General features: G+C 33.6%; 1 protein-coding gene across 1 annotated transcript in view; it reads right to left on the bottom strand.

The window, feature by feature from the left end:
- Positions 1-2,051: 2,051 nt before the first annotated feature.
- The window catches only part of LOC306799111 (cadherin-7), an 81,042-nt gene continuing 67,243 nt past the window's right edge, over positions 2,052-15,850 (bottom strand). The window contains exons 9-12 of the mRNA XM_079299691.1: positions 14,026-14,147; positions 12,523-12,640; positions 10,251-10,502; positions 2,052-2,867 (exon numbers count right to left, since the gene is read on the bottom strand). Coding sequence (XP_079155817.1) covers positions 2,374-2,867; positions 10,251-10,502; positions 12,523-12,640; positions 14,026-14,147 — 986 coding nt within the window. The 3' untranslated portion in view covers positions 2,052-2,373. The remainder of the gene's footprint in view (positions 2,868-10,250; positions 10,503-12,522; positions 12,641-14,025; positions 14,148-15,850) is intronic.

Genomic DNA, 15,850 nt, shown 5'->3' on the forward strand with positions numbered 1-15,850 from the left:
TTTGCTGTAAACCACATTTAAATTTCCTGCAAGTGTTATGTGCTAAACTCAGCATTTTTGACATCTTAATCCAGACACATGAATTATCTTCCCACAAAGAATAAGGAGATTAATGAAAAACTGTTCTCTCAGAACCTTGCTGATTTAATACCTGTTTAAATTCTGCAGCATATCTTGCTTTCATTAAACTGCATACACATGTTTCTGTTTGTTTTTTTTAATTTATTTTTTAATATTTTTATTGAAAAATCTTACATGTATGACTAAAAGTCATGGACCATATCTGTCAGTTCCATTACAAAATCTGTCATATATATATATAAGCCTATATATATATATATTTCGTACAACTAGAAGCAAATCTACTGAATTATGAAACAATGATTGTCTATTAAAATGTAACTCAAGTATGTTGTAGATGATTAAAATTGGTTTTCTCTTCTGTTGGAGCTGAAGGCCACTTTCACATAGTTAATTTATAATGCTGGGCTGCAAAAATTACAAAGCCTTAATGATAATTTCCCATCCCCCAGCCTCACATCATTCATACTTTAGGATTTTAGTACAATGATCCTTCTCTCAGAAAGAAGTACTTCTAGAGTGAGCATCAACCTCTGTTGAGCACCTTCCGTTCAAAAACACATTCTGTAAACAATTCTGTGTACCTCTCAATAATTGCAGGCAGGTCAAGTCATTTCAAATTAGGTACAAGCAAAAGTTTGCAGGAACACACTCGAATTTAGGAACTCATCTACATCTTATCTAAAGCAAAAAAAAATCTGAAATAATAGCTAAACCCACTATTTTACTGAAATATATGCCTTATTATCTAGTAATAAAACATGAAATATGAAGTATAAATATTGCCAGAATCATAAAAAAGTTGTCTTATTCTAAGAAATCCTACTTCAAAATCATACAGTATATTAACCAACAATAGTTGTCTTTCTGTTTTGGCACACCTGAACCAGCATAGAAATTATGTGTAGTTTGTTAACACCTTGGGGAAATAATACTTATGTGCAGAAGGATCTAAAGATGACTTCTGAATTTAATAGATTTACATTGCTTAACATAAGAAAAAAATAGAAAAATCTTAGACTGTGATTCATCAGCAGCAAAAGAGAAGTGGAAGGAGAAAAGCAAGGTGTTTACAGTCTTTGAAGCATATAGTGTGTTTAACCTTGAAAATTAAATCTTGCATTAAAGACACTCCCAGCTACCTCTGCAGTCATCTTTCAAAAAATTCAATGTACAAATGTTTTCTTTAATGTCTCAGACTTTGTAATGGCTCAGAAGAACAACTGCGCATCCTTGGAGCTGCTCTTCTTTCTGTGAGATGAATGGTGGGTGGCATTGTTTACTGTAATTTCTCCACTTCCATGCTTCATTTCCTACATTTATCTGAGACTGGAGAAAAATCAGCATGTTCTGACAAGTCTAAAACCATGAGGCAGTAAAATGGACCTGAATTTAGTGGAGATTGGAGTTCCAAAATAAATATAACACTTTATGTCAAATGATAATAAAAAAGGATAAATTCTCCTGTACAAATCAGAAGAGAGAATAAAAAATAGCAAATAGATAGCAACACCTTTTTCATGCCTACATGGGCACCACAAAACTTCCCAGTCATAAGACTGCAACTCCATATTTATCGTTTTATGTGGATTTTAACCTACTTTTAAGGTGATGACACACTGTGGAATTTCTTAGTACGAGCAATAATTTCTCAAAATTATTGTCAAAAACTACCTGGAAAATTAGACTGATTTCTAATTAAATAGCTCTGAGAACAAACAGGGAGAACACAGAAAAAAAGCCAAAAATTCCTGGGCTTTTGTTTGTTTTCATCAGTCCTTGTGTATGTACAAAGTAAAGAAAATTTGCTAAACAAAACCTTGCCAGTGTGAATACTATGCACTGTAATACTGAGTTGTACATTTGAAAATTTATTTCTTCTTAAAACAGAGACTCTGTATTTTCTATATAGCAATACTGTGAAGGTTTCTACAGAGTGTCACCAGATCACTGAGGAGACTGCATAACATACTCTTGAAAGTAAGTTGCCTCTGCAGGTATTCGAGGGTTGCTATCTATTTGAACGTGGCTGAACATTTCATTTTATCAAAAATGCCACCAAATGCTCATATTCTGTATGGTCAGTGCAGTCTCTAGGAAAAGTCTAATGAAGATATGTTCCACCAAGGAAAAAAAAAAAAAAAGAAAAAAAAAAGAAAAAAAAAGAAAAAGCAGAAACAAAAAAACCTAAAACTTTAAAAATGGAGAAATATTTACAACTTTCCTCAGTCTGTTAGGTTGAGTTTTCTGTTTTAATATTCTTCAGTGCATTTTCAGAGAAAGGATCCAAGGCTAGGAGTATAAACAGTCTGGTCCAGTCCCATACATGTCTGCAAGCCTTTTAAAGCGAGGGCCCCAGTCACTGAGGTAATCGTAGTTCTGGTCAGAGTTTGAGCTGATGGAATCTAAAGAGCTGAGCGACTCTGCCACCGAGCCATTCCCCTCAAATGCGTACGTCTGCAGGGAGTCGTAGGGTGGCGCGCATGGGTCCACGTCTGCTTCTTTTAGTCTTTCCCAGATAAATTCCCTAAAAATGACATTATCTGGGATACTTTTAAAAGTTGGTCTGCTCAGGAACTGAATCTCTGGTGTCACGTCCCTTCTGGTCTTGGTGTCGCGCATGATGTTGAGGTTCCTCAAGGCAGCCATGTCAAAAGCCTCTGTGTCTTCTTCTCCACCACCCTCATCATCGTACCTGACAATGTTTTCTCTGATATCTCTCTCTTCATCAAAAATGAGGGGCTCTTTTTTCCGTCGCCTCATGGTGACAATCAGCAAGACAAGAACTGGAACAAAGGAAAGCTAGAGTTTTAGATGTGCTGAAGGTTTCTTGTATTTTTCTTAATGTTGAAAGTACTCATTAATTTATATGGCAAAGACCCAAGAAAATAACAAGCAATTTATGCTGTTAAATGTGAGGCCTAGCAGATTATGAAATAACACTTAAAACATAAGCTTTTTAGGCACTAAATAATCTATTTCTCAAATCATTCAGGATTAGCATCTCCATCTCTAATTCTAATATCCGATATAGTCCGATAAACATAAATTTCAATACTAGTTCAGTCTGACTATGAAAATTTCACTGCCAGAAAATATAATAATTAAAAAAACAAACAGCAACAACAGCAACAAAAAGAAAACAAAAAAAAAAAAAACCCAAAAAAAACCCCAACAAAACAAAACAAAACAAAACCCTACCTTTCCTGAACTCTTAAATGCTCAAGTGATAAAAACACCATATATTGACAGAATAGAATGAAAATAGCAGGATTTGTTAAGTGACTGAATTAAAGTGTATGACCAATATCTGCTGAATAAAAATAAAGTTAAAAAATTTATATCGGAGAACACCAAGTTTTTAAGCAATGTGTAAATAAGACTGTCTTAGTTTATGGAATATAAACACCTCTATATAAGACCTTGCTTTCCTGAAAAGTGCAAAGTACTGCACTTGAGATTTATGCCTTACATCTAATGAGAACTGCTAGGGTTAGAGTTTACTGGATGAACCAGTACTGGAAATGCAATTGGTTATTTAATTTTATCTCTTAAAGTTTCTTTCAGCTTTAAAGTTAATACTAAACTACAGTGACAGTCCAATGCACTGCAAAAAATTAGCTCAAGGTTCCTCTTGTTTTAATACAGTTTTGGTGGAGAAACATCACTGGCGACACAAAAAATATGGAACCAATACTATGAATATTGCACCCATCTGTGGGACATGATGGAGTGTGAATCATGCTCCTGGAAAATAATTAATACTATATTGTAGCATCTGGATAACATTTGGTGAGTTAATGACACTCCTAGGAAATCACAAGCATTACTATGATTGTAAAAACAACAGTACGTTGAAAAGTGTCATTCCACATGTAATTAATCTCTTCTGATTTTATGATTTTAATGTTAAGAATTGTGATTATATGCTTTGATTATGTCTTCAATCTTTACTTACAGTGCATATAAAATGCTGTAGAAACATATGGACAAGCAAAAGCTAAAAGGTGATAGAGATAAAATTAGGCTTGAGGTTCCCTAGGTATTTCCTACTCAAATTGCATGATGCAGGACTACCATTCTTGAAAGCCTTTTCATGGAGGGATCTTAAAATCAATATCAATCTAATCATTGTGAGGAATGACTTAGTATTAGGATCACTTGGCTAGAATAAAACAAAAACTTGTATCTGCAAGAAAGCAGTATATATCTACAGATATTATGGTACTATTTAGAATTGGCTGAAGCTGGAGCTGCCTTTGTGCATTATTTTTATTTCCCTTTGGAGCTGCACATATCTAAAAATAAAACTGCAACTACATTCTTTCCCCCTAAAATTTTTGACAATTATATTAGGCAACAATTTTTTCCTCTTTTCTCAGTAGCTACCAAGCACATCTTCAATAATCCATCTACTAATAGGTGTCTCGTGACTATGTTACTACATAAACAGCATCACCCTTTTTTGTTTTTTGCCCCTGGCATCTACCTGATTCATCCTTTATGCATTGAATTCAGAAGCCACTAGTCTAGGGTATTTTGCTTTGAACAATATTTACATAAGCAGTTTAATAATATGAAATATTGACCTTTAAAGTGACATTTGGGAAATTTCAAAACATCCTGATATTTGTATAATACAAATTAAGCTGTAAATTATATGGCAGGGAATATAAAATTGTGATCAGATACAATTGCACTCCCCTCAATATTTTCTCCTTATTATAAAAGGTATTTTAAAATGAAAGTAGCTTGCTGACAGTACAAATAGATATTTAAACCAAGATTTCTATTGACATAACTTCTTTCTAATGAGTATTTTTAACCTTTACTGCCATATTTTTATTGCCATATAAGTGAGCATCTAATCATTTACTTTACTCAAGTGTAAATGCATTTTTACTCTACCGTCCCTCTTAACATACTTCAGGAAGAAAGTTAAAGACATGCTAATAAGTGTAAAATAAGAAACTTAGTAGGAAGGTCTGCCTAAAGGTACTATAAAAATCAAGATACAATGAATGTTTTATATAGTGTTCCTACTACCTCTCACACTTGCTTGAAGCCAAGAAAAATATGGAGTCTTTCTAAAGGTTAAATATTTTAGCATTTAGATGACTTTATAAGATTATTAATTTCTAGCCTTTCCAACAGCCATGAACAATAAAGTTTAACCTCTAAATGAACAAAGCTTTAACTGCATTGCAGGAGCTTCAGAGATGAATACAAGCCCTAAACAATTTCCACTGCTATCTAAATCAAATGCAAATGGTTTCAAATTTTTTTTTTTCTTCATTTCTCATTAAGTCATGGTGGGTTTTTATTTCCTATATTTATGACAAAAGCAGAGGATAAGTTAGTAATTAGGGACTGTCTGAACTTCTAAAAAACTATTTTCATGATTCTTCGAAAAGAAATAATACAATGGAAAAACTTTAGGTACATATGAATTGCACATTGAGGGCACTACATTGGCTCCATACTGATACATCCAACTTATACTTAAGGAGATTAAATGACAATACAGATTCTGCATGTGATGTAACAAATAAACCAATCAATATTTTAAGCGACTAATTATAAAGACTTAATAACCAGAATTAACAAAGACAGATTTAAACTAACCTTTTAATTCTTCTGATTTACTTGAATTTTTAAAAATATTGATTTCCTTTAATAGGTAAAATAGCCAAGAAAAATGTCTTTAGTTTTTATATTAGCTGTGGTAATACACAGTCTTATCCTTGTGTCTAGTACACATTTAATGTTAGTGTTTGCAGCTTCAGTACACCCAAATGAGTCTTTAAACAAACGCCTTTGAAAAAAGAGTGGATTTTTGCTTTGCGACTTTTCAGTGTGCTTTCTGGAATTACCATGAAATTTCCATTTTGGTGTGATCTGGTAATAAGGTTTAGTTCACCTGAACATATTTCTCTGGGTTAGTATTAATTTTTCCTTTTGTACTGAAGGCAACTGCAACATAATTGTAAGGAAGCCATAAAAGTCGTGAGACACCCTGAGGGAGAAGGCTACATGCAGAGCTGTAGGGAAAGGCACAGAGCTAAATCACAAGCATTACCATGCTTTGTATGCACTAGTCCCCTAAAGCCAGGAATTTACTATAGCAATAAGCCACATCAGCTGCGAGCAGATCTGCACACTGATTTGTGCCTTAGGAGTGTCATGATTCATAAAGCTGATGACTGGAGATCCTCAGCCATCTAAGCAGCACACTAATAGGTTATTACCTATTTAGTTATACTTTGCAGTTGCCAGTACAGTCAGATAACATTTGGGGATTACAGAGACCAAGACTCAGGAAACTTGAGTTTAATTCCCACTTAACAACCTTCTCTTATACCTGTTGTTTAATCAGTTTGAAGTGATATTTGCAAAGTGACTCTGACCTTTAAATGCCCACACTGAGTGACCCTAATCAGCTCCCTAACTTTCAGAAAACAGCTGCTTCATTTCATACTCAACCACTTTCTGAAAGGGTTGCTTAGGGTACCCCTAGTTAAATGTTCTCCCTCAGTTACACATTTATCACTTTTAAAACTGCAAGGACAAACCCTACACATAGCACATAGTCACATTCTATACACATGATACCAATTTAGAGAATAGAATTCTTATGACTAGCACTGTTTCTTCTTGATTACAAATCACAATTATTTGTTCCAATTTAATTTGGGTTTTGCAGGTATTTTGATAATGATAACAAATGATTTTTCAACTGAAAACAAAATTATTTAAAGCTATATTTTCAAGTTTTATCGGCATCTTATTCTTGAAAACTCTAGTGCTGCACCAAGAGGAAGCTTTCTTCAGTCTTCCTAAGAAAATATGTGACAGCAATAGGTTACATTCAGAAATATGAAACACAAAAATAATGAAAAAGTATTATGCCAATCTAGCTTTCCATTGTATCAATGCAAAGAAAATACTTAACCTCTCAAATAATTAGGCTATCTACAGGTGAACATTCTGCATGTGTGATTTTATGTAAACATTTTTTGCTAAACAGCTGTTACAAAAACAATTACTGTTTCTGGAAGATGCTAACTGAAAAACAAATTACCTTGAATTAAATTACCATACAATTTTCAGAAAAGTTAAAAAATTCCTACTTACTCTCCTTAAAATTATGTGCAGTCAAAAATTAATCAAACTATCTTTTCATATGCTTTTATATGATTTTTTAGATTTTTTCTTTCTGTAAAACTTAGCTTTACTGCATAATTGGAAAGCTGTTTTGAATAATTAAAAAGAACTGGAATTTTCTTGTGAAATAAAATTTACAATTTAAACTCCATCAGTTAGAGTGAAGATAGAAAGAGATTTTGTTTCTAAATGTTCTTAACTTTAAAAAATTTGTTTAGTTTGAAAAAATAGTCTATACCATGTTATATGCAATTATCATAAAAGAGTGTGATTTATGTTTATGAATAATCTTCCTTTTTAGAGACAGTGAAATTATTGTGCTTATCTAAAATTGATTAAGTAGAAGCAATAACACTAAGAAATCCACTGAGATAATCTGGGTCTTAGTAAAGACAAATGGTTAGATATCAGCCATAGGGATGTACATGGCAAGATCAAAAAAGCATTATCATGCTAACTTTAAGACACTAAGAGCTGGTTGAGAATTCAAGACACTGGGGCCAGAATGCATGTATTCATTCCACTATGCAGATTTCATGCTTTCTCTGCTGTACAACTGGCACCCCACATTAAGATGGCATTGATTAATGTGACTGGATTTGCACTGTGTGTTATTTTGGGTTAGGAAAAGATATTGATCCAGTAGACAGGATTCTCTTTTCGCTGATAAAGTCTTACAGAAAAAATGTGCATCCCTTGTCCCAGTCCTGGAACCACTTGCCAACAGCTGAAGCCTGTTTTTCATTCTGTGCTAGTGGATCTTCAGCATTTTTCTCAGAAATGAATGCAAAGAGCAAAAGGGAAAAAGAAAACTCCTAGAAATACCACCATGCAGCTGGTCCCAGAAAACATTTTCTAGGAGCAAATGAGAGAAGAAAGGCTCAGGGGCCAGACAAACAGCTGGGTTTCACTGGCCATCAGTGAGGCTTAAGTACCTCTTCCTTGTGAACACTGGCATATGGTTGAGACTAAAACAGGATACAGTACCAAAGTGCAGCACTCAAAGCCAGGGTTATACAAACCTGCTCCTACAAGCCTAACATATTCCTGCAGTTTTGACCTATACTCAAAAGGAACAGTTTAGACTAGAAGTGATGATACATGGTACATAAAAATATCTTTTTGGATAAACAATGCTGATGCCTTCATACAGATGACTTTGGAAACCCAAAGTCTTTGACAAATAAAATGGTGAGGTGAGGTGGTGATATGCAAGATTTTTTTACCAAACCCTTGTTCAGGCCACTTTAAAAATAACTGAAATATAAGTTCAAGTTTGTTGGTTTATTGGTTTATTTGACCTTTGGTGTACCATGTAGAATAAGCAAGTTATTTGGGGCCAACACGCTGTGTTTCCACTCAATGGTCTTCTTGCAGTCCTACTGCTTCTATGTAAGAAAAGTTTATGACCAGACCAAGCTTCATGGTACCTAAAGAAGTTTCCTATATAATCTTCAGAAATGCTCTTTTCATGTATAACAAAAATTGTGACAATTCATTTTGGGATCAAATGAATTGCTATGGTTCCAGGAGTTTAGTCCAATATACTTAGAAGTAAAAGTTTAAAGTGGGTGTTTTTTTACTGATATTAATGCTAGTTGATATAAGGGAATATTTTTATATCTTTTTGAACTCTAACATTTAGCTTCATGTCCAAATTCATTTGTGTACATAAGTTGGCTAGAAATGCCACTGGAGAAATGGTATATAAAAATCTTCATTAAAACTTTTGGCAATAATTCCCTTCCATTTCTTAAACCTAGGCCTAACCATGTGTTGAGTGAGAATGAAGTCTTATGGTGCTATAATTTTTTTATGTCACGGAGATGGAAAACTTTAGAAATGCCACCTCCTATATATATATATATATATATATATATATATATATATATAGCTAATGAGTAAGTTGGTTGAGTTCATTGCAGTGGTAGGGATTTTTATTATTCTGTAGAAAAAGTATGCAACTAGTTTTTTGTTTTGGAGTCCTTCAGAAATAGTTTAGCAGAAGGAAAATTTTCTTCTAATAGTTTCCAGATGCATAAATCAGAGCACACAAGAAAATATATCAATACGTGGTGGAAATATTGCCATGAACAGAAGCTTGGACACAAGTTTCTTGATTTTACCTATCCAAATTACTTTGATAAGAGTGGCAGACATAACACCCCTGTATTATTACAGCCTAAGAAGACTGTGGTCTTCTCCCTCCTTAGACTGGTATATAAAAACAGGGAATAAAAAAATCTCCTAATTGATAGCAACATTGATGAAAACTATGAAATTACCCATGTTGACATATGAATTTTCAGGTAAAAAGCAAAACTTCTTTTTTGCTCATTTTATCCTTCATCTTTATTTCTTCATTTGACCCTTTACTCTCTCATTTACTGTTTAATGACTAGGTATTACATTAGAAATGCTAGGCAAACTAGGATGTTGACACCATTCCACTCTTTTCCACTGCCTTTTATCTAGTTGCAGTTTCACTGCTCAACATAAAACCCAGCTGTGGTACCATTTGCAGGAGCAACAAAAGATCACTCTGTAGATAATTAATGTCAATTAATTATAATTCTCATCAGGAAATTGCATCTGTTTTATTTTCTGAATATCTCTTGTTCTATGCAAATCAATAAATGTTTAAAAACATTGGAAAAAACATATGGAAAAGGGACCCATTGATACTGGTTATATGGTGAGCATGCTAAACCAAATGCTTCCATTGACTGTGTTGTCTATCTCTTAAATATTGCATTTGATGCCAGTAATTTTTTTTCTTTTACTGTTATATGTGTTTGGAGGCAGCTTGAAATAGAAACAAAGTGTCTAAATTGATATTCCAATTCTAATGGGTTTTTGGTGTTATGTTAATAATACAAAATGCTGTTCTTTCTTGAATATTGTCTGTGCCTGTTTACAGAAATCAGGGGAATGTTGAAGCTTATATTCATGTATTTTTTGGTACAATTCATTGAATGCAAAATAAGAACAGAAAGAAGACATACCTAGCAGTGTCAAGACACAAGCCAATATTGCAATCAGGGCTCCAGTGCTAAGTCCTGCAGGCAAGATATATGCTTCTGCATTGCATGTCTGAGCAATTCCATCTGCGTCACAGTCACAGACCCTGATGGTGAGAGTATTAGTGCTACTAAGTGAAGGTGATCCACTGTCCACTATGAATATTGGCAGGTAGAAAACAGACTGCTCCTGTCTTCGAAAGCCATTTCTTTTGGTTAAAACTGTCGCAGTATTATCTAGACAAAGGAATATAAAGACAAATTATAAAATGTGTGACTTTTCTAAAACACAAGCTTATAAATACTATAGCCTTTTACTTAAAGACTTCATAAAAACATTGATATTATTTCAACAAGTTTACCTTTCCCAGTCATATATTTTTGATGCTGCAGAGGTAAGATCAACTGAGAAATCACATAAAACTAAACAAGAAGATTCTTATTTTCCATAGAAGAATATTTCAAAAATGCAGAAGTCCATTTTTTTTTTAGCTAAGCTCACATTTTCACAATCTGGATAGACAGCTGAAGATGAGATCATTATAAAAAGAAAAAATACCCTTCAGTGATCAGATTAGGTATCTAAATACGTTTCCACTTAATTTACATGCAACCATTTCAATTATTTACAGATACAGATATCATGTTAATGGAAGCAATGACCATATTAATAGCAGAATAAGTTCTGAAAATCAATGAAACATTTTTGAATGCAAAATTATTCCAGTATGTGAAAAAACAAGGTAAGCGTGCATGCAACAAATACATGCTGTTGTTTTCAGACTCTTCTGAGATTCAAGATGACTATTATAATCAATCTAAAATGCATAGTTAGACACTGATCTGATTTCTGTGATTAAAAATCTTGTGTGTTCAAGAAGACATGTAAAACTCACTGTGTACAATACAGTTTCATAGTTCCTGAGAGGTAGGGAGTTACATCCCCCAGGACATATATAAATGTTCATTCACTTGGTCTATCTGTCTACTTACCTATCTATATCTTATCTATACTTACCATAGACAGATATATTGCTAATCAATAAAGTTATCTTAATGTCTCATCTATTATGATCTATCTGGCAAAACATGCAAGCACTTCTTGATATAACATCAAATGAGAGATGCATAAAATTAACTAATGTTGAATGAGACAACTGCTGCTGTGTCATGTGCCTCCACTGATTTTACAGGCACTATTATTACTTTTATCAAATTATAAGTTGTCTGGAAGAGTGTCTCTATTCATGAACTGCTTTATGGTTCTTATGATGCCAGATTTCTGAAAAGCCCTATTCTAATGCTCTTTTATTATTTTGATCATTGCTACTATTAGTCTTCAGTTTTAAACTGCAAACTGTTCATATGAAGAAAATTAAGCATTTCATTAACTACTCATATGGTAAGGCAATGAAGATCTCCGTGAAGGAATTTTATTAGTTCACACATTGTACCTACTGAATATTATTCAGAGTCCTTCAGTGTCCATGTTTGTTTTTCTTGTTTAACTAATAGGATGACTTTGCAGTTCTGGTTAAGTACTGATCCATAAAAGAGCAATGCAAGAGCAATACCCTGTCTATTTAGTTCTGTTTACTACAGCTAATAGCTAAACTACTGACACGTGCCCAGCTGCTGTATTGTGCAGTGCAACTAATGAGGGCAGTAATTAGGGTGTGTTCTCATATATTTTAACTAAAAGTAATGGAATGTCATTGGGATTCTTTGAGGAAACACTTACAAGAAGTCTGTGCAAATATTCTAGGCAGCTTTCATTATCAAAAGCATCCTTCAAAAGGGGCTAAGTTACTGAAAAGATGTGTTTTTCTAAAATCAAAACAAAATCCCCACAAATCACAAAACATCTCCATCTATTGTGCACTCATTTTTTATCCCCTGAGTTACATTAATAAGGCATGAATTCCTGGACATTTTTCAATCACTGCCACAAGGTGAAATCTAATTTAGATAAAAAACTTGAAATACAGGAAAAAAATTTGAAGAGTGGCTAATGAAAAAAAAAAAAAAAAAAAAAAGATTTAAAGATTTGATGCTGCTCTGTTTGGCTCAAGGCTTTAAAAGACTCCAACAACAGCTTAATTCCTTTGAAAAATAATCTACAGATAAAATTATTTGGCAGGCTGATTGTAGTTTATGTCCTTATCAGAACAGAAGTTTATGTAGGTCATAATAAGCATGTTGCATCAAAAATGGAAGGTGCTAGTGGTGAATATTTACCAAATCAAAATTTTCTTACCTTTGTTGTCCTGCAATGTAAAATTGTGGTTATTTGCTGCCTCTGCTGTTAGACTGAAGTAGAACTGATGGCCATTTGGTGGGTCATCCTTATCAATTGCACTAATTTTTTGGATCACCTGTTTTGAGATACATCAGGGTTTCATTGAAGCATATGTACATATTCATTATATAACCCATCTGTTACCTATCAAAATATCAACTCTCCCTCAAGTTCCACTCATCTTGCATTTTGGTTTCCTAACCTCCTAAACAGGTAGAGATTGTTCATGTGTGACTCAACTCTTTCCATGTAGCAAATCTATTGGCCAAAGCAATGCTCTGCAGGATCTGGGAGAAAGTTAGGTCTTGTCATTCACCAGAGCTTGGAGTAATAAACTGCATAGCAGTAGAAAAAGTGAATCTTCTGGACAACTCTTAGTGTAGCTATCAGTGGCTACAATCAATGTTGTAAACCTTCACATGGAAACCGTGATTTTTTTGAGGATTTGAATTCCTGTACTTTTTGTTTTTATTATAATGAAAACCAGAGTAGCACTTCATAAGTATACTGTTATTTCCTGTAATTTCATTGCTATTATTATTTAAATTTCATTTTCTAAAATCCTGTCAAAATCTACCTCTAATGAAAGTGTCACCACTGCTTAAAATATTAAAAAATTGGAAATTACAATTCTCTGGTCCATTTCTGATCAGAGTACAGGGAAAATAGAGAGCAAAAAGAGAATGCATAGTCTGAGTTTCTTGTGAACACAAGCTAATAAACATAATGGCTTTTTATCAGAATTTAAATTATGAGATGATTTTGAAATATGTGAACACAGGAAGGACAATACACTGGGAGGAGGCAAAAATGACCAAAGCCTTCCAGGAAATATATTGGATCTATACAAGTGCAACATCTACTAACTAGTCCTCAGGAAGTGGGAGGAGGGACTGAGAAAGTGCATGTATTTTGTGAGGTCTTCCATAATAGAGAGGAAAAGGCAAATATGAGGGACACCAAGGAGAAACAAGAAGAGGTAGATTTAGTTAAGTCTAGAATCACTTGAAAATTTTGGCATTTGAAAATGTAAGAATAAAGAATAGTATTATATTCCCCTTGTGAAACTCTGTCCCTAAGGTCCATATTTCCTAGGGGGATTAAAAGTGAGTACTCATTTTTGGAATGGTGGGCATTTAGTCTCAGAATAACCTTTGTGTTACTGCTTCCCACTTCCCACAAAAATTAGGAGAAAGTATGCATTCTCAGTATTATTCAAAATTAGATGAGTTAAGCAAAATGTATCACTTATACATGTAAGAAAGCCAGAGATTTTAACACTACTTTCAACCAATAATTTTTATACATGGATCTTTTTTATTGTTTGCTTTTTTTTATTATTCATCAGGGCCTCATTTTTACTGTTATAAGATGATTTTTCTTTATCTTAAAGCTGGAAGGCTTCCATAAGAAATGGCTGATTATCTGGTAAAAATAAACATAGAACCTATCAAGACATACCTGACCAGGCTGAGCATTTTCACAGACAGTTGTCTCATACTCCATGGCAAACTCAGGGGCATTGTCATTGATGTCAAGAATTGTAATGGCTACATAGCCTCTCCCAATCTGTGCTGGATTCTCTATAGGAAAAAGTCCAATAAAACAATTAAGAGGAGATTCTGGCAAGTTATTCTGAAGGTCAATAGCTTTTTCAATCACATTCTTCTTTTGGATATGCATGTCAAATCAATTATAATCCCTCCCTCAAATATAAAGGAAACTCTTGTCTTGATTTTCTGGGCCAAAATTTATGTTCTTCAGCTGCTTCAGTTAACCTAAGATTTTACTCTCAGGATCTAACTCAGTAATCACAGCACTGAATCAAATCACATGGAAGGATAAGAGCAAGATATGCAAAATCATCACTAGACAGAACAAAAAAGCTAGCTAGAATATCATTATTCATACTGGGAATAGCATGATTATCATGGGTTAAACTTTTTCTTTTCTGAACTTTAAATGGACCAGATGTCAAAATCATAATTTTATCAGCTATGTGTAAGAGAAGAGAAGGCTGCCTTCTGAAGCAAATCCCAAAGTATTTAAAGTGCACACACAGCTAAGTATTTCAATACTGTAATTAACAGGTTGAACACTTAAATATGAATCAAATCCTCAACTGATGCACATCTCTAGCTAAACTTTGAGTATGTTCAGTGTCCAATGTCATAATTTAACCTTAAACAGTAATTATATTTTGGACTAAGGTCAGGGACATCAGTGAGTGCAATAGTTATTTCACTTTGCTTTTGGAGCAGGAAAAAGAGTTCTTGCAGCATTTTTACCAAAAATGTTGATATTAGTGTTACAGAAGGATAAAATTAAAAACTTTTCAAAACTTCAAATATATATCTATCTTTTTATACTGCATTGCAACCACATTTTAATAAATATTTTAAGCATCCAAATGTAAATCACAAGGTGGGGGTTTTTTTGTTTGGTTTTTGTACCACATGTGAAATACCAGAGAAGCAAGCCATTTTGACACCAAATTTTTCCTCCACTGGACTAAGTTTATTGAAAACTGAGCAAGGATGAATATAATTAAAAGCAGTACAAGTTTTTACTTGTGCTCCTAGACTCTCATTTGTGTGAAGTATGCCCCTTATCTGCCTCATCAGTTTTGCTACCATCTAGGAAAATTTTTGTTTTGTATTTTGGGGTTTTTAAACCAAAATTCTACGTATGATAATACAAGAGAAATTCATAAAGACACTAAAAGATAAATCTCAATTTTCAGGTTAAAAGTTAAGTTAAGCTCACTGAAATCAAGAAGTGATGATTTTTATAATAGCAAGACAGAGAACTTAAAACTTTTTTATTATCACAGCCCAACAGACTAGTAATAAGGATAAAATTTGAAGATATGAATTCTTCAAATCTAAAAGCACTTCACAAAGTGTATTCAAAGCAGAACGAGTTTTGGTTTGAACCTGCCTCAGAAGATTTCTTGTATCCATTTGAAGCATTGCATTTTTTTAAAACACTTTTCATCTTAAACCAGAAAAAAAATACCAAGTACAAAATAATTTCAGTGATATCTTAGAGTCAGGAAAATGAAACCACATTAGCATTCACATCCCCTTTAATTTATACCTTCTAAGAATGCTGTGGTTGACCAACAGCCATCAACTCTGAGTGCCCTCACTGAGATGGGCTAACAGTTCTCCCCTATCTTCCATATCATCTGTCCTGTAATAACTAGTGTGAGAATGCTCACTTAATATATTTTATCTTCCTCTGTTCTTGTATTTCAGAAGACAAAATGATACATAAGGTGTGA

The sequence above is a fragment of the Erithacus rubecula genome (assembly GCF_903797595.1).
Source record: "Erithacus rubecula genome assembly, chromosome: 3".
Lineage (NCBI taxonomy): Eukaryota > Metazoa > Chordata > Aves > Passeriformes > Muscicapidae > Erithacus > Erithacus rubecula.